Source organism: Mobula birostris, chromosome 23 (assembly GCF_030028105.1).
Source record: "Mobula birostris isolate sMobBir1 chromosome 23, sMobBir1.hap1, whole genome shotgun sequence".
Classification (NCBI taxonomy): domain Eukaryota; kingdom Metazoa; phylum Chordata; class Chondrichthyes; order Myliobatiformes; family Myliobatidae; genus Mobula; species Mobula birostris.
The window spans coordinates 29,850,547-29,870,570 of record NC_092392.1 but is presented as its reverse complement, the minus strand read 5'-3'; the positions used below and the strand labels follow the sequence as shown (position 1 = coordinate 29,870,570).

Sequence of the window (20,024 nt, the reverse complement as noted above, 5' to 3'; positions counted from 1 at the left end):
GCAAGATTTGTCTTCTTTTGCACATTGATTGTTCGTCAGCCCTTGTTTACGTGTAGCTTTTTAAATTATTTCTATCAGGTTTCTTCATTTTCCTGTAAATGCCTGCATATACGTACTTTGATAATAAATATACTTTAGACGTTGGGAGGCTGCAGATGCTGGAACCTGGAGCAACAATCTATCACTAAAGACTCTCACCATCTGGGACCTGTCCTTTTATCTCATTACTACCATCGGGGAGGAGGTACAGGAGCCTGAAGACCTACTCTCAATGATTTAGGAACAGTTTCTTCCACTCCATTATCAGATTTCTGAACAGACCATGGATGCTGCCTCGCTCCTGTCCATTCATTTTCACTTTTGCACTACCTAGTTCTGTAATTTATAGCAATTACTTGTCTTTGCACATTATTGCTGCCACAAAACAAATTCCACGTCATGTGTATCAATGATACATCTCAGAGGAACTCAGCATCTACAGAGGGGTAAGTAGAGTACAGGTAAATAAATACAATACAAAGACCACAAAGAGGTCGATTAGAAGATCACGAGTTCACCTTTTAGTCCATTCAATAAACTTATAGGATAGAAGCTGTTCTTGAACCTGACGGTACATGCTTTTGGCCTTTTGTATATTCTACCTGATGGAAGATGGGAGGAGAGAGAATGTCTGGGGTGGGTGGGGTCTTTGATTATGCCGACTACTTTAGTGAGGCAGCGAGGAGTGTAGACAGAGTCCATAGAGGGGCACAGGTTCCTGTCATGTGCTCAGTTGTATCCACAACACCCCGCAGTTTCTTGTGGTCACGTGTAGAGCAGTTGCCGTACCAAGCCGTGAAGTACCTGATAGGATGTTTTCAGTGGTGAATCTGTAAAAATTGGTGAGGATTGCTGGGGACATGGCAGATTTTCTCAGCCTTCTAAGGAAGAGGAGATATGGAGGTGGACTTACAGCTTTGAGCATAATTTAGACAGGAAAAAAAAACGTTGACTCACCTTTTCTGGTTGATGACTAACTCTCTGTGAAGCTCCTGATGATTTTTCGATGACTTGACGGGATTGATCAGCTTTCTGGGCTTGATGAGTTCCGCACATTCTTCATCGTCTATATAATCCGGCTCGGCCATGGTCCCTCTTCCAACGCCTGACACACGGTGTCCCAATGCCGGGTTTTCACTCTCTGATGAACAAAACCAGAAAGCAGATCCCATAAGACCATAAGGCACAGGAGCAAAATTAGGCCGTTCAGCCCATCAAGTCTGAAACACGATTCCATCATGGCTGATTTATTATCCCTCTCAACCTCATTCTCCTGCCTTCTCCCTTTTGATGCCTTTACTAATCAAGAACCTATCAACCTCTGCTTTAAATATACCCACTGACTTGGCCCCCACAGCCACCTGTGACAACGAATTCCACAGACTCACCACATTTCGGCTAAAGATAATCCTCATGTCTGTTCTAAGGGGATGCCCTTCTTTTCTGAGGCTGGGCCCTCTGTGCCTAGATTCTCTCACTATTGGAAATATCCCCACATCCACTCTACCTCGGCCTTCCATTGTTCAAAGTATAAAGGTAGGTTTCAAAGAGATCTTCAAAACTCAGCAAGTATAGATTCAGAGCAATCAAACACTCTTCATACATTGTCCGTTTCACTGTCGAGATTGTTCTCGTGAATCTCCACTCTAATGCTTCAAATGCAATGAATTTATCACTTATTTCATTCCACTAGAAATGTTCTGTCCTACGCTGCTCATGACTTTGACAGAGCTTTATTTCCTCCGGCTTTCCAACCTCTACTAAATTCTGTCAGTCAGCATTAACATGGCTGTCAAGCAGTGAATTTGGTCAAATCTAACATGTCAGGAAACTAATCCCCAAGGCACTCCATATGATCTCTGATCGGCTGTGTGACAATATTCCACAGGAGCTTATAGACTTATGAGAGGCATAGATAGGGTGGACGGCCAGAACTTCTTTCTCATGGAGGACAGCCCGAGCTGTTTTCACCCAAGCCTGTTGAGCCAAAGCCTCCGACTTGAACATTGGCCCACTCCAACAACCGCCGCTCCTCTTACACCTCCCTTCTTTTTATTGGCTGAAACAAAACTTGCTCCCGATGAAACTTGTTCTTTTCGAATGGCTTCCACCCTGCAATGATGGTGCTCTCTCACTTGCTAATTTAAATTGTGAATCACTTCTAATGAGAGTTGTTCTTCTACCAGAGTAGAATGGCTTGTAAAGCTATACCAGATGGCACGGCTTTAAGATGAGAGGGGGCAAATTTAAAGGAGATGCTCGGGGCAGGTTTATTTTTTTTAAATTTTCACACAGAGTGGTTGATGCCTGGAACGCACTTCCAGGGTTGGTGGTGAAGGTAGGTGTGATGGGGATGCTTAGACAGACACAGAGATGAAGGTATACAGATCATCTATAGGCAGAGAGGATTAGTTTAATCTGGCATTGTGGTGAGTACAGGCATCATGGGCAGAAGGGCCTGCTCCCGTGATCTCCAGATGGACTTGTTGCTAACGGGGAGATGACTGCTGTGGGCTTCGATCACAGCGAAGTCTGTTTTTTCTGATTTGAGTTGTCTTGCAATTCAATTCAAGATTATTTAATGCCATTCCCAGTACACAGGTGTAAAGGAGAACAAAATAATTGTTACATTGTATGGATGCAGCACAAAAGCACAATAAGATAAAGAACACTATAATAATTTTTTAAAAACACAATAAATATAAATCCACATACATAGATTGATTGTATGTCCATAAAGTGATGTTAGGCATAAGGTGACTGACAGGAAATTAAAAAGTTGTGGTGGAATGGTGGCTGGTGGCTGGTGGCATGGGTTAGTGGGTGGAGGTGTTGATCAGCCTTACTGCTTGGGGAAAGTAACTGTTCCCAAGTCTAACAGTCCTGGCGTGGATGTCACGTAGCCTCCTCCCTGATGGGAATGGGACAAACAGTTCATGAGCAGGGTGGGTGGGATCCTTCATGGTGTGACTGGCCCTTTCTGTATAAGTGTCCTTGATGGAGGGTAGGCTGGTGCCACCGATGTGCTGGGCAGTTTTGACGACCCGTTGTGGAGCCTTCCTGTCTGCCGCAGTGCAGTTTCCGTACCAAGCAGAGACACAGCTTGTTAGGGTGCTCTCTACCATACATCTGTAGAATAACGTGAGTGTAGATCTGCATACCCACTTTCATGGCGGATATTGGGGGAAAGATGCAAACTTGACTGGAAAAGTGACAGGTAAAACAGTAAAAAGGGAACTACTGTCGTGAACCCATCACTTCCCACCACCAGTGGCTGTTGTGGAGAGAGGCAGGTGTGCTAAACATCCACCTTAAAACCTCACCACTCAAAAGATGGTTCTTGCACAACTTCCTAACCCTAACATACAAAGGTCAATTAGAGGTCCAGATGCCGTAGCCCATTGGCCAAAGCCCGGAGATCTGTCCTGGAGTTGGAGGACTGTGTGGGGGTGGGACAGTTTGTCATTAACACACGAAATTCTGCAGATGCTGGAAACACTGAGCAACACACACAAAATAAGGTTGAAAGGGTATAGAGAACATTTACAAGGACATTGCCGGGTCTGGTGGACTTGAGTTATAAGGAAAGATTGAATAGGTTAGGACATGGTTCCTTGGAATGTCGAAGATTGAGAGGAGATTTGATAGAGGTTGTCAAAGTTATGAGGGGTGTGGATAGGGTAAATGCAAGCAGGCTTCTTCCACTGAGGTTGGGTGGGACTACAACCAGAGGTCATGGGTTACTTTACTTTATTGTCGCCAAATAATTGATACTAGGGCGTACAATCATCACAGTGATATTTGATTCTGCGCTTTGTGCTCCCTGGAGTACAAATCAATAGTAAATAGTAAAAATTTAAATTATAAATCATAAACAGAAAATAGAAAAGGGAAAGTAAGGTAGTGCAAAAAACTGAGAGGCAGGTCTGGATATTTGGAGGGTACGGCCCAGATCCGGGTCAGGATCCGTTCAGCAGTCTTATCACAGTTGGAAAGAAGCTGTTCCCAAATCTGGCCGTATGAGTCTTCAAGCTCCTGAGCCTTCTCCTGGAGGGAAGAGGGATGAAAAGTGTGTTGGTTAAGAGTAAAAGGTGAGAAGCTTAAGGGGAACATGAGGGGAAACTTCATCAATCAGAGGTTTATGAGAGCGTGGGATGAGCTGCCAGCACAAGTGAGCTCGATTTCAACATTGAAGGATAGGTACATGGACGGGAGATGTATGGAGGGGTATGGAGCAGGTTGATGGGAGTAGGCAGTTTAAATAGTCTGGCATGGATCAGATATACCAAAGGGCCCATTTCTAGGCTGTACTTTTCTATGGCTCTAAAATACTGGAGGAACTCAGCAGGTCAGGCAGCACCTATGGAAATGAATAAAGAGTTGATGTTTCGCACCAAGACCCTTCTGCAGGACTGGCAAGAAAGGGGGAGGAAGTCAGAAACCCTAAATCTAACCTGTATGCCTTTGGAATGTGGGGGAGGGAGCCATACAGTCACGGGAAGAACACACAAACTCCTTACGCACTGTGACGGGAATCAACCCCCAGTTGGAGAATGCTGGCACCGTACAGCATTGCTCTAACTGCTATGCTGCCACATAGCCCTGTTGGAAGTTGGAATTGTAAACGGACTCTGTGACTGCTGGGCGTGGAAACACCCACAGGAGGTGAGCACAGTCAGGTCAGTTACTGACTGGCTGGGTGCTTATGAAGGTTGATGAATGCAGACAGGCTTAAACTGCCAATACACAAAGTAAAGTTCAGAAGTCTGGTTGCCACATACCATTCCCTGCCTCCCCTCATTCTCCCTAACCAAAGCCACATGTACATATTGAACACATTTAGCTAATATTAAAAACAGACTAAGATTTTGTGGCCCGATTCTGCTGGTACTTTGAAGAGTGTAGTTTGAAACGTTTCAAGGCTTTTTCTACTATTTTTTCCCAGAATCCCAATTATTTATCTTATTTTAATTTTATTCTGCAATATTGCGTAAAGTAGGCCCTTTGGGCTTTCTGAGCTAAGCCGCCCAACAACCCCCAACACACCCAATTGACCCTAACCTAACCACAGGACAATTTGCAATGACCAGTTAACCTACCCGGTATGTCTTTGGACAGTGGCAGGAAACAGGAGCACCTGGGGAAAATCTACACATTCCACGGGAAAGACGTATAGAGGCTCCTTACAGAACGGTGCTGGAATTGAACTCTGAACTCTAGAAAACCCTGAGCTGTAATAGCGTCATGCTAACCGCTACGATACCATGGCAACCAGATTTGTCATCACTTGACATACATGGTGGAATTTGTTGTTTTGTGAAACTACCATAATAGATCATATTAGAACATAATGGGACGGCACAGTGGTGTAGTGGTTAGCACAATGGTTTACAGTACAGGTGACCCGGGTTCAACTCCTGCCATTGCCTGTAAGGAGTTTGTATGTTCTTCCCGTAACCGCGCGAGTTTCCTCCGGGTGCTCTGGTTTCCTCCCCCCAGTCCGAGGATGTACCAGGTTAATTGGTCATTGTAAATCGTCCCCTGATTAGGCTAGGTTTAAATCAGGGGATTGCTGGGGGGCGGGGGGGGAACGCAGCTCGAAGTGCTGAAAGGGCTTATTCCGTGCTGTATCTCAATACATTAATAAGTAAGCAAACACAGCACATTACAGTACGATACAGGCCCTTCAGCCCAGACTATCGACTACATGATCAATCTAACCCTTCCCTCATACACTGCCCATTTCTTCTTACATTCATTGTACCTGGCTAAGAGTTACACTGATAGTATTACACTAACTATGCCGCCTGGAGTGTTGCGTCATTTTTTGCATATCAACAATATTGGATAAGATTGACTCTTGCCCTCACAATCTATATTGTTATGATCTCACACCTTATTGTTTACATGTACTGCACTCTCTCAGTAACTGTTACACATTATTCTGCATTCTGTTACCATTTTCCCCTGTTCACCTCAATGTACAGTGTAATGATCTGGTCTGTACCAACACTATGCAAGGCAAGCTCAGTACATGTGACAAAAATAAATTAATTCCAATACCAACTTATATCAAGGTGCAAGTTTGCCAGAGAACAATAAAATTAGGATAAAGCAGGAAATCCTATTTGTCACTTCAGGAATTGCATAACCTATATCTGTATACAAGAGATAAGGAGTTCTACCTCAATACACCATGTAATGATCTGATCTGTATAAACAGTATGCAAGACAAGCTTTTCACTTTATCTTAATACATATTACAATATAAAATCAATTCCAATTCCAATCATATGTCCCAGGCTCATTAATACTCCCAACATGCATCACCTCACATTAATCCAGATTAAACTGCATCTGCCATTTCTCAGCCCATTTCACCAACACACTGATACCACCCTGTAGTTTAAGACCACCCTCCTAACTTCAAGTACAGGAAGATGGATTCTGAACCTCACAATCTTTCTCTGTAACTGTTACACTTAATTTTGCATTCTGTTACTCATTTACCCTGTTCTAGCTCAATGCACTGTGTAATGATCTGATCCATATGCAAGACAAGCTTTTCACTGTATCTTGATACAAGTGACAGCAAATAATCAATTCCAATTCTAAGAGGTAATGGAGAAGAAGCTTCCAAGCCCATTGTAAGGAGGATCAGAGAGAGATCAGAGATCTGCGTAGGGATTTCTGGAGCCTAAGACAGTTGAAGATGCATTCAAGAAGGGAAAAGCAATTAAAACCAGGGATGTGAGAGGATGTGGAATTAGCAGAGATGTGGAAACCAGGATTAGAATTTGAACACAAGCATTTAAAAATGTACTTGAACTATCCAAAGCATCACTTCCTTCCGCATACACTCAGTGGCCACTTTATTGGGTACACCTGTTCACCTGCTCGTGAATGCAAATACCTAATCAGGCAATCTTGTGGGTGCAACTCAATGCATAAAAGCATGCAAACATGGTGAAGAAATGTGATCTAAGCGACTTTGACTGTGGAATGGTAGTTGGTGCCAGACAGGGTGGTTTGAGTTATCTCAGGAACTGCTGAACTGGGATTTTCACACACAACAGTCTCTAGAGCAGGGGGTGCCCGACCTTACTGTATGCCTTGAACCGATACCATTAAGCAGGGGACCATGGACCCCAAGGTGGGAACCCTTGCTCTAGAGATTATAGAGAATGATATGAAAAAACAAAAAAAAGCATACAGTGAACAAACAAGAGAAAATCTGCAGATGCTGGAAATCCAAGCAACACACACAAAATGTTGCCTGGCCTGCTGAGTTACTCCAGCATTTTGTGTGTGTAGCATATAGTGAGTGGCCGTTCAGTGGGTGAAAACACCTTATTAATGAGAGAGGTCAGAGGAGAATGGCCAGACTGGTTCAAGCTGACAGGAAGGTGACAGTAACTCACATAACCATACGTTAGAGCAGTGGTGTACAGAAGGGCATCTTGGAATACACAACACGTCGAATCTTGAAATGGATGGATGACAGCAGAGTTCCAATCCTGTACCGAATAAAGTGGTGACTGAGTGTAACTGCCAATGGATGTTTCTGGTTTTGGGTTGTAGTATACGATTGAACCCTCCAGGGAGGGAGGTGATTAACGTAGAGTAAGAAGAAAAAATATTATTTGCAAAGGAAGTGATAAAGTGGGAAAAAGAGTAGCTCTGTGAAGTGTCTTCTATTCCCATGGGGCCATCAATGCTCAGACATCAGGGCTTATCATACTTTCCTGTGTTAAACACCCAGTTGTTTTCTGAAGCAACCGAGAACCAGTCTGGTTCCTCCGATCGGGAAGAGGAACATCACGTCCCACCTTTCCGGCAAACTGACTTTTCCTAGGACTGCTTCCCACCTCCAATCTAATCTGGCCGAGCCTGTAAATTTGTAAACTACCTCCCAATCCCACAATTTCTCCCTCCCTGAGGTGATTTTTTTTACAACAGTGACAAAAAAACCCTAAGAGGAGGCAAGAAATGAAAAGATCACCAAATTTCAAAGGGCACAGCATTAACTGGAAATGATTAATTATGAATAATTAAACAGGCATAATCAATTTAATTGAGTTTTAATTAATCAGGCATACTTTGTTTTGACCCAGGTTTTTGAATGTAAATCAGAGGCATGAGGATCCTTCTCTGATGGCCCAGGAGATCATGTCTGATAACATACACCGATGCCATCCTCCCCATACCCCAAATATCCAAAAGAAAATCTAAAAAATCAAATATACTTCAGTGACCAAGTCTCAGTGCCCTCAGGTGGAGAAATCCAAAGCATTGCACATCAGTCTTTCTTTATGTTGAGTTTTTCATAAATTCTATTGTATTTCTTTATTTTCCTGTAAACACCACAAGAAAATGAGTCTTGGGGTCATTTATGGTGACGTATAGGTACTTTGATAATAAACTTACTTTGGCTTTTGCACAGAAGGTATGTGGGATATAGGTCAGAGTATGAGGAAGGTTTTGACTGTAGAAAGAGCTGAAAACTGGGGTGAGAATTTCCACACGGAGGCAGCGACTGGCAGCATGTCCTTGTTTTACTTGTTATTGCTGAGTATATGATATTACTGCACCTCAGTACACATGAGAATAGGAATCTAATTTACCAATTTATCTGTTCTTCTAATTGACTCTTAAATGTAGTAACTGCATCAGGTTCCACACCTATGTTGCAAGGTATCTCCCACACTGGGATTCGAGGACAGATAAAAGTTGAACAGGTTAGAACTTTATTCCCTGGAGCGTAGGAGAATGAAGGGAGATTGGATAGAGAGATACAAAATTATGAGGGGTATAGATAGGGTAAATGCATGTGGGCTTTTACCACTGTGCCACTTTTTCTCCCCACATTCTTATCAACTTCGCCCAGAGTCTACCCACCTACCCACAAACCAGGGACAATTTGCATCAGCCCATTCATCCAACCTGTACATTGCTGGATGCAAGAGGAAACTGGAGCACCCGGTGCAGTCAGACAGAGAACGTACAGGTCAGGACTGAAGCCAGGTGTCTGTTTGCTTTTCACGCTGTGCTACTGATTTCCTTTCCTAAAGGACAATCGAGTAGATTTGAGGATTGTTACTGACACTGTTCATTTTGTTAATTGCAGATTGTTAAATTCAGCAAATCCAAATTTGCCAGCGACCGCAGCTCTGTGTCACAATTTTCAGGTTCAAGTTCTCAAGTTTCAAATTTCAAGAATCTGTGCCAGCCCCCAAAACAAATAGGTCTTTCAGCCTACTGCCTTTGCTAATCCACAGGATAATTCAGGCTATTCAGCCCAATTAATTCAGTTTATGTCAGCCCACACAACAAATCAGACCATTTAGCCCAATCAGTCCATTCTAGCCCCATAATGACATAGGCCATTCACCCCTTTGACTCTATGCCAGCCCTCAGAATGAAATGAGCCATTCAGCCCATTGTCCAATCTAGCCCACAAAATGACAGGCCATTCAACCTAATGAGTCTATTCTAGCCCATGGGATGACTTCAGTGATTCTGCCTAATCAATCAGTCTATGCCAGTGTACGGAATGATTTAGTACACTCATCCCAGTCAGTCTATTCTGGCCTACATTCATCCCATTGCGTCATGTAGGCCATTGAGGTGTAAAGGGAGCCATTCAACCTATTGAGTCTACGCCATGCAACAGAGTAATCGCAATGCCCCACTGCAACCTGTCAGCCTCACATCCCATTGACTCCCTCGCACCTCACCGTGCTCTCATCCACCACCACCACCCCCACTTACCATGAACTCATGACTCACTCACAATGCCTGCAAGATGGCTCCCGCTGCAACTCCATTGGGCAAGTTTTCCGCTCACTTTCAATAAAGTCCCCCCGCAAGACCCTCCTCCTCCCCGCGGGTCAGCACACTGTTTCAACAATGCCCGTGCATGGTGTTTGCCGAGCTGTGGAGAACATTATTCAGTGCACGGCAGACTGCATTTCGTGCCTGGGAACCAATCCTGGCTTATCATTTACACAACGTCTCAACCTTTGCCCTTATTTGGAAGGGAGCTGAACTGACTGAGCAATCCCAGGTCGTGACCTGCCTGCGTCAAAGCCAGACACAGACACCTGTGCTGTGTTATCTACAGGAACTAGCAAGACTCGCCCTCAGGGTGAAAGAAGAAAGCCTGCTCCCTGCCACTTCCAGCTTCGTCAGCCAGAGGCTGTTCCCCATCACAGCACCTCCTTCAGTGAGGGTTTTATTTTTTGAAACAAACTTCCTCCATGCGGGAGCCATCAGTATAACGTGGCGAGGATCAGATGCAGCCTGGAACTCCGGAAAATGTTCTCCTTTTCATTGCGCGCATTAGAAATTGGGAAGTGACCAGGAAAGTAGTCGTAAGGAGGAACTGAATAAACACATAACAACCCACACAAGGTGCTAGAGGAACTTAGCAGGTCAGGCAGCATCTATGGAGAGGAATAAACAGTTGACGTTTTGGCCCGAGACCCTTCTCCAGACCTGAGAAAGAAGGGGGAAGATGCCAGAATAAAAAGGTGGGGGGAAGGGGAAGGAGGATAGCTGGAAGGCGTTAGGTGAAGCCAGGTGAGGGCTGGATAAAAAGGGATCTGATAGAAAAGGAGGGTGGACCATAGGAGAAAGGGAAGGAGTAAGGGATCCGGGGGAGGTGATAGGCAGGCGAGAAGAGGTAAAAGGCCAGAGTGCAGAATAGAAGAAGAGGGGAGAGGGAGGGATTTTTTTTACGGGAAGGAGAAATCGATGTTGATGCTATCAGGTTGGAAGCTACCCAGACGGAATATGAGGTGTTGTTCCTTCACCCTGATGGTGGCCTCATCGTGGCTCCATGGACTGACACGTTGGAAGGAGAATAGGAATGGGAATTAAAACGCTTGGCTACTTGGAAGTTTGGCAGATGCTGCAGAGGTGCTCGACAAAGTAGTTACCCTAATTTGCGACAGGCCTCACCAACGTACTGGAGGCTGCATCGGGAGCACCCCAGCAGGTACTCAGGTGAAGTGTCGCCTCACCTGGAAGGACTGCTTGGGGTCCTGAGTGGAGGTGAGGGAGGAGGTGTACGGGCCGGTGTAGCACTCTGGCCACTTACAGAGTCAAACAAGAACAGGCAAGGAAATCCAGAGCAACACACACACAGAATGGGTGTCTGATGTTTTCTTGAATGGGTTCCATGGTGTTAGTTTTGGGGCTGCCTGTGGCAGGACGCATCTCAGAGTTCTATTCAAACGCTCATAGGAAATGGCTTCCATCATCAGAGACGCCCACCACCCAGGCCACGCGCTCCACTCACTGCTGCCATCAGGTAGAAGGTACAAGAGCCTCAGGACTCGCACCACCAGATTCAGGAACAGTTACTACCCCTCAACCATCACTTCCCATCCACTGAGATGTTCCCAGCACCGATGGTCTCGCTTTAAGGGCTCTTTATCTCACGTTTTCGTTATTTATTTATATTTGCATTTGCACAGTCTGTTGTCTTCCGCTCTCTAGCTGATCTTTCGTTGTAGTTACTATTTTATAGATTTGTGGCATACGCCCACAGGAAAATGAATCTCAGGGTTGCGTATTGTGACATGTATGTACTTCGATAATAAAATTTACTTTGAACTTTTAACATATACTTAGATAATAAATGTACTTTGGATCTTTGAAAATGCTGGAGGAACTGAGCAGATCAGGCCACATCCATGGAAAGAAATAAATATTCGATCTTTTGGGGAGAGACCCTTCATCAGAATTTCAGCTCCAAATGTCGACTCTTTACCCCCTCCATAGATCAGGGGTTCACAGCTTTTTTTATGCCAGGGACTCCTACCATTAACCAAGGGGTCCGTGGACTCCAAGTTGGGAACCTCTGCCAGAGATGCTGCCTGACCTTCCGCGTTCCGCCAGCGTTTTGTCAATGTTACAGTTGAATAAACAAACGAAGGAGATGGGGAGGTGAAGTTAAGCCGCCTTGGAGCAGAAACAACAACACAAAGCAAAGGCGCTGAATGGCCTGTTTCTGTGCAATGTGTCGCATTAGAGGAATGGGGAAATACAAGATCTGGACACCAAGGATGAAGGAGTCACCTGCAAAATAGCAACACAGAATCAGCAGGAAGCAGGCCGAACACTGGGTAACAGCTTCGAAAGAAAGGTTGCACCTCTGGCAGTGTGGTGCTCCCTCAGCTCTGCAAGGCTCTCTCTCAGACCTGCTTCCTCTTGCACGGTGGAAATTGCAGATCTACAGTACTGTGCACAAGTCTTGGGCACATATATATAGTTAGGGTACCTGAGACTTTTGCACTGTACTGTAGTAATTTTACGTATTGAACTGTACAGGTGCCACAAAAAAAATTTCATGACATATGTGAGTGATGATAAACCTGATTCTGATATGGGTCTCTATTGTGGACTGAGAATGGGAAGGGGGCAGGGAGAGGGGAATCATGGTTGGGAAAAGGGAAAGGGAGAGGGGAGGGAGCTGTAATGATCAATAAACCAATTGTTCGGAATCAAACAATCTTGTCTGGTGTCTCAGGGCTGGGTGAGTCCGCACCTGTCCCACACCCCTCCCACGGCACTCCACCCTCCCCATTCTCAACATCCCTTGCTCTCGCCAGATTTACAAACCTGCTATCTGCTCGTTGTTGACAAGTACAGTGCTGTGCAAAAGTCTTAGACCCCCTAGCTATAAATATCTGCCTAAAACTTACAATAAGCCAGTTAATAAGTAGTGCAAAAGGAGCGCCAAAGGAGTAGTAAGGTAGTGGATTATCATCTTCAGCCTACGAGTGGTCAGTTCAAGAGCGGAAGTTGTCTTTAAGCCTAGTAGCTTGTGAGCTCTTCTTCATCACTGAACTCTTCCCTTAACCTACGGACCCACTTTCAAGGACTCTTCATCTCATGTTCTCGATGCTTATTGCTTATTTATTTAGTATTATTTCTTTCTTTTTGTATTTGCACAGCTCGTTGTCTTCTGCACTCTGGTTGAATGGTCTTTCATTGATTCTGTTGTGGTTTTTATTGAGCACACCTGCAAGAAAATGAATCTCAGGGTTGATAATAAGAACTTTCTCCAGCTTTTATATCTTCTGGCCAACAGGAGGGGGAGAAAGGAGAGTGGCCAGGATGGGAAGAGGTCTTTGATTATTTTGGCTGTTTGCCTGAGGAAGCGAGAGGTGCGGACACAGGCAGTGGACGGGAGCTGGTTTGCACCATGGACTCAGCTGTATCCACAGCTACCAGCAGTTTCCTCTGGTCTTGGACAGAGCAGCTGTTGCTGGAACTGATCACAAAGTAAACTCAGATCAGAGAGAGTGATCTCATCAACCTCAGCAAATCCCTCCTGGAAAGGTTTGCATCAGGATGGGGAAACTAAACCAGTCCTTGGCACCACCATCTTGCCAACCTCCCACACTACAGAAAGAACCATAAAGATAAAAATTTTAAATTAGCTTTATTTGTCACGCGCATGTCGAATACAGTGAAACATGTTGTTTGTGTCGAATCAAAGCAGAGAGGATTGTGCTGGGGAAGCCCGCAAATATCACCATGTTTCTGACATGCCCACAAATGACTAACCCTATCGGTAAGACTTTGGAATGTGGGAGGAAACCAGAGCACCTGCTGGAAACCCACACAGCCCCGGGGAGAATGTACAAACTCCTTACAGACAGCGACAGGAATCGAAGCGGGTCTTACAGATGGCGCTGTAAAGCGTGACGGTAACCGCTGCCACCTATGTGGGCACGTGGCCAAGTGGTTAAGGCATTGGACTAGCGACCTGAAGGTCGTGAGTTCGAGCCCCAGCCGAGGCAACGTGTTGTGTCCTTGAGCAAGGCACTGAATCACACATTGCTCTGCGACAACACTGGTGCCAAGCTGTATGGGTCCTAATGCCCTTCCCTTGGACAACATTGGTGTCGTGGAGAGGGGAGACTTGCAGCATGGGCGACTGCTGGTCTTCCACACAACCTTGCCCAGGCCTGCGCCCTGGAGAGTGAAGACTTTCCAGGCACAGATCCATGGTCTTGCAAGACTAACGGATGCCTTAACCATGCCACCACCCCGTAACTGAGCACATTTACATGAAGCTCTGCCACAAGGAAGCAGCAACCATCACCAACAACCACACCATTCGGGCCATGCTCCCTCTTGCTACCACCATCGGGAAGGAGCTGCAGGAGACTCAGGATCCACACCACCAGGTTATTACCCGACAACCATCGGGCTCCTGAACCAGCGTGGACGACTTCACTCACCCCAACACTGAACTGATTCCTCCACCTACAGACTCTACTACCCATGTTGCCAGCATTATTTTCTTAAAATCTGCACATCCTTAAACGGCTCAGTAAAAGGCCCCTCGAGCCTACGCCGCCCAGTTACACCCATGTGACTAACTAACCTACAAACAGGAGAAAATCTGCACAATCTGTAAACCCAGAGCAACGCACTCAAAATGCTGGAGGAACTCAGCAGGTCAGGCAGCATCCGTGGAGAGGAATGCAGTCAACATTTTGGGCCGAGACCCTTCTTCAGGATTCCTACCACCCCCTGAGTCGTGGAATGTGGGAGGAAGCTGGAGCACTCAGAGGAAAGCTGTACAGTCATACGGAGGAAACCAATATGGGAAAACATCCCAACGGATAGCGATGGAAATTGAACCTGAGTCACCCATGCCGTAGAAACGATTTGCTAATCATTACATACCCAGCCGCCTGGATATTTGCCTTCATTTGGCAGACTTTATGTTTTTTTTAAGATTCTGTTGTATTCTTTTATTTTTTTCTCTCTAAATGCTTGCAAGAAAATTAGTCTCAGGGTAGCCTATGATAACATATACATAGCTGAATAATAAATTTACTTCGAACTACTGAAATAGAACCAAGCAGTTGCGAACACCTGCCCTGCGAAATGAATATTTGCGCAGGCTCATTCTTATTCCGAAGGAACCCCTCTGTCTAACCAGATGGTGCACATTTCTGAAGATTATGGAATCGTTTGCAGGCACAAGGACGTTTACAGATGGTGTCAGACAAGGGTGGGGGGAGGGAGCCAAACAAACGGGAAGCTGCAGGCGCACGTCAGCTAACAAAGCAAGCAGCTAGCCACAGTCAAAGGTCTCCAACTGAGAAAAAGTAGGGTTTTTTTTTAAAAAAAACAGAATTAGACAAATTCTGTAAAATGAGTAAGGTTCCCAGAATCTCTCCACTGAATACACAAGAGTCTTAAAAGCGGGAAATCCTTTGAATAGGAAACCATAATAAATTGGAATATGGAAGGCTTTGGTGGTTGAAGACATGGATCCCACAGAGATGACAGAAGATTTTGACCTAATTTGGAGAAAAATCTGGATATACTTCAGAAGGGAAGCAAGCTTTACAAGACACAGTGGGACTCAAAGAGAGGGATGAGTCCCAGTGCAAGATTCCCTAAAGGTTAACTTGCAGGCTAAGTCAGTGATACATGAAATGAAGGCAAATGTTTACATTCATTTTGAGAAGATAAAAATATAAAAACAAGGATGTGATGCTGAGGTTTTATAAGACATTGGGCAGACGGCACTAGTGAGCAGTTTTCAGCCGCTTATCTAAGAGAGGATGTGCTGGCATTGGAGAGGGTCCAGAGAAGGTTTGTGAGAATGATTTCTATGAAAGTTTTCTGGGCCTATACACACTGGAGTTTAGAAGAATGTGGCGGGGGAGGGGGGGTCTCTGAATCTAGGATCAGCGGGCACAGCCTCAGAATAGAAGGATGTCCCTTTAGAACAGAGATGAGGAGAAATTTCTTTGGCCAGAGGGTGGGGAATCTGTGAAATTCATTGCCACAGGTGACTGTGGAGGCCATCATTGGGTATATTTAAAGTGAAGGTTGATAATTTCCTGATTACTGATATAAAGTAGGCAAGACAGCAGCTGTATTTCATTAGGAGCTTGAAGAGATTCGGTTTGTCATCTGCACACTTGAAAAGTTCTATAGATGTACCGTGAAGTTGGGGGGGGGGGCTACTGCATAGGGCCGAAAAAAGCACAGAAAGTTGTAAAATTAGCCAGCTCCATCATGGGTACTAGCCTCCGTAGTACTCAAGACATCTTCAAGGAGCGGTGCCTCAGAAAGGTGGCGTCCATTATTAAGGACCCCCAACACTCAGGGCATGCCCTTTTCTTGTTGTTACCATCAGGAAGGAGGTACAGAGTGATTCAGGATCAGCTTCTTCCCATCTGCCATCCAATTCCTGAATGGACATTGAACCTATGAACACTACCTCACTCTTTTTTTATTATTTCTACTTTTGCACTTTTTAAGTAACTATTTACTATACATATATACGTACATTTACTGTAATTAACTTTTTCCCCTACGTTATCATGCACTGCATTGTACTGCTGCCGCTAAGTTAACAGGTCTCATGGCACATGCCGGTGATAATAACTCTGATTCTAATATATTGGATAAATAGATGATCAATAAACATGGCCAGAAACAAACCCATTCAGTCTGCCTCAACACCAACGTCTGTCCTTGCAGCAATAAGAAATGGAAACCTATCTGCAGTCTAGTGATCTCACCAAGACGTACAACTGGGAAAGTCCACCTTAACATTGTACTCTAACCACTTTCCAATGAAGCTGCATGCTAACTAGTTTCAGATTCATGTGGTAGGAGCAGGTCTGCAAGGATTTCAAAACAACAGGCACAACACTGATCACTACAGTTTAGTAACACTGTGACCACTTCAATCACTTTACTGTAAAATAGACTTTTTGTTTGCACTAGTTCTTTCTTGCAAAAATATTTAATTTACATTTTACTTTTGGTGGGTCTCATCAGCAAGAACGATGAGTCAGCATACAGAGAGGAGGTGCAGTGCAGCGGCTAATGGACTGGTGCAGAGCCAACAACCTGTCTCTGAATGTCAACAAAACAAAAGACGACTCCTCCGTAGAGATCGTTAAGAGCACCAAATTTCTTGGTGTTCACCTGGCGGAGAATCTCACCTGGTCCCTCAACACCAGCTCCACAGCAAAGGAGGCCCAGCAGCGTCTCTACTTCCTGCGAAGGCTGAGAAACGTCCATCTCCCACCCCCCATCCTCACCACATTCTACAGAGGTTGTATTGAGAGCATCCTGAGCAACTGCATCACTGCCTGGTTCGGAAATTGCACCATCTTCGATCGTAAGACCCTGCAGTGGATAGTGAGGTCAGCTGAGAAGATCATCGAGGTCTCTCTTCCCACCATTACAGACATTTACAATCACACGCTGCATCTGTATAGCAAACAGCATTATGAAGGGCCCCACGCACCCCTCATACAAATTCCTCTCCCTCCTGCCATCTGGCAAAAGGCACCAAAGCATTCGGGCTCTCACAACCAGACTATGTAACAGTTTCTTCCCCCAAGCCATCAGACTCCTCAATACCCAGAGCCTGGACTGACACCAACCTACTGCCCTCTACTGTGCCTATTGTCTTGTTTATTATTTATTGTGATGTCTGCACTGTTTGTGCACTTTATGCAGTCCTGGGTAGGTCTGTATTCTAGTGTAGTTTTTGTGTTGTTTTTACATAGTTCAGTGTAGTTTTTGTATTGTTTCACGTAGCACCATGGTCCTGAAAAACGTCTTGTTTTTACTGTGTACTGTACCAGCAGTTATGGTCGAAATGACAATAAAAAGTGACTTGACTTGACCTGAACACTGCTTACCTGACACTTTGTGCCAGAGATGATGCTTGAGTAAGTTTTTCATTTCACCTGGGCTCACAGGTACTCATGCCAATGACAATAAACTTGGGTTTGACTTTGAAAAGCAGAATATTTATTATTGCACTGGAAATATCCTTAAGCCGATTACATTAAACTATTAATGGATTTGTTGGTTGTAGGATGTTGGAGAGGCCGCAGAATACGATGTCCATTCTGAGGTTATTCCATTAGCTTTATGAAATAGCTAAATTTATTCCAATTTTTTTTAAAAGACTGCATTAGCTCTGCCCTTTGGCTGAACACATATCTACAAGCCTTTCCACTTGCAGTGTTGGAACTGCCCGTGCTCTGTTTGCCATCACGATCAGCTCATTTCCTTTGAGAGAAAATAACATTTTGGACACGCCACAGCTCTGTGACTGATAATGGAAAGCCCTAGAAAATGATTATCCTTTCATTTCCAACCACCATCCATCTGTAATCTATCACCCTGCTGGTTCCTAACTGTCTCGTGTCGAATCCTGGCCTTTCAGAGATTACTTCATGTATTAAGGCCTTAAGAGGCCACGGTTTTTTTTAAACTTGCCTCCTTCTTCACTGCCAGACATTGTGTGTGCAAACAGACACATTCAAATAAAGCCTGGAATTGAAGCCCCAGAGGTTGCTTTCAATCACAATTACCATAGCAACTCTCAGGAGCCAGAGTTTGATGGAGACTGAAGGCTCTAATACAACAGAAAGAACAGTATTGACTTTTCCACAGTCTTGGGGATTCAGCCGCCACTTTAATACTCCTGGAACACAATGGCTCCTGTAAGACATATGACAGCCAATTTTTTCCCAGCTAACTTTCACATCAGGCAATGTTCTGATGTGGAAACGATCAGTTATGTAATATTGATTGAACCAGTGTGGATTAACTTCACTCACGTCAACATTGAACTGATTCCACAACCTATGGACTCACTTCCAAAGGCTTACAACTCATGTTTTCAATATTATTTTATTTATAGTTAGTTTTAAAATATTTGCACAGTTTGTCTTCTTTTGCACATTGGTGGTTCTGTCAGTGTGTAGTTTTTCATTAATTCTGTTGTAGTTCCTTGTATCTACTATGAATGCCTGCATGAAAATGAATCTCAGGGTTGTATATGGTGACATATATGTGCTTTGATAATAAATTTACTTTAAACTTTGAAATATTGGGCCAGCACTGTTGCTATCGAGCTCCCCTTAACTTCTTCAAAGCAGTACCAAGGTGCGTATACTAGAGAGCACAATCAAGGCTAGTTTAACACTTCACTCAGTGAACATTTATCTTGCTTCTCACAAAAGAGGCTTTCAATGCTGTTTTTACTGAAGGAGGTCATGGACTGAGGGATCATTCTCCTCAAACTGTAATGCGCAACAAATATTAAAAATGTAAAAAACTATTTTCGTTACAACTCTGACCATGCCACGGAAGAACTTTTGGGTATAAAGCACTTTAGGAAGGCAGGGGGTCATAAAACCACAAGACAGATGAGCAGAAGTAGGCCATTCGACCCATCGGATCTGTTCTGCCATTCCATCATGTCTGATTTATTATCCCTCTCAACTCTTCTCCCTGTGACCTCTTGACACCCTGACTAATCAAGAACCTATCAACCTCCGCTTTAAACATACCCGATGACTTGGCCTCCACAGTCCTCTGTGGAGATGAATTCCACAGATTCACTACCATCTGGCTAAAGAGATTCCCCCTCTACTCTGTTCTAAATCGACGTCCCTCTATTCTCATCTTTCATAAACTTTCAGCTTCTCGCAGTCAAGGCACAAACTTTAAGGGGTTTGACAGAGCTCAGATTCAGTAACATGTCACTGGGTATGATGTATCCGGAGATCAAGTGGTGTTCATCACATCTGTACACACACAGACTTCTGCAGATGAAAATAAGCTTGACTTTGACAAGACCAGAGTTCAATTCCTACCACAGCAACTTGTGGGTGCCACGGTAGCGTAGCGGTTAGAGCGACGCTAGTGCTGCTCACGGCATTGGAGCTCAGAGTTCACTCCTGGCAGAGTTCAGCGTTCATTCCTGGCGTCTTCCTGAAGGAGTCCCTGTACGTCCTCCCTGTGGAACGCTTGGGTTTTCTCCGGGTCCTCCAGTCCCCTCCCACAGTCCAGAGACATACCGGGTAGGTTAATTAGTCATTGTCAATTGTCCTGGGACTAGGTTAGGGTTAAATCAGCTGTCAGGGGTTGCTGGGCAGTGCAGCTCGAAGGGCCGATTCTGCACG

At 44.7% G+C, this 20,024-nt stretch overlaps 1 protein-coding gene across 1 annotated transcript in view; it reads right to left on the bottom strand.

The window, feature by feature from the left end:
* The window catches only part of fam107b (family with sequence similarity 107 member B), a 72,230-nt gene that overhangs the window by 10,027 nt on the left and 42,179 nt on the right, over window positions 1-20,024 (bottom strand). Inside the window, exon 2 of the mRNA XM_072241514.1 lies at window positions 997-1,180. Coding sequence (XP_072097615.1) covers window positions 997-1,127 — 131 coding nt within the window. The 5' untranslated portion in view covers window positions 1,128-1,180. The remainder of the gene's footprint in view (window positions 1-996; window positions 1,181-20,024) is intronic.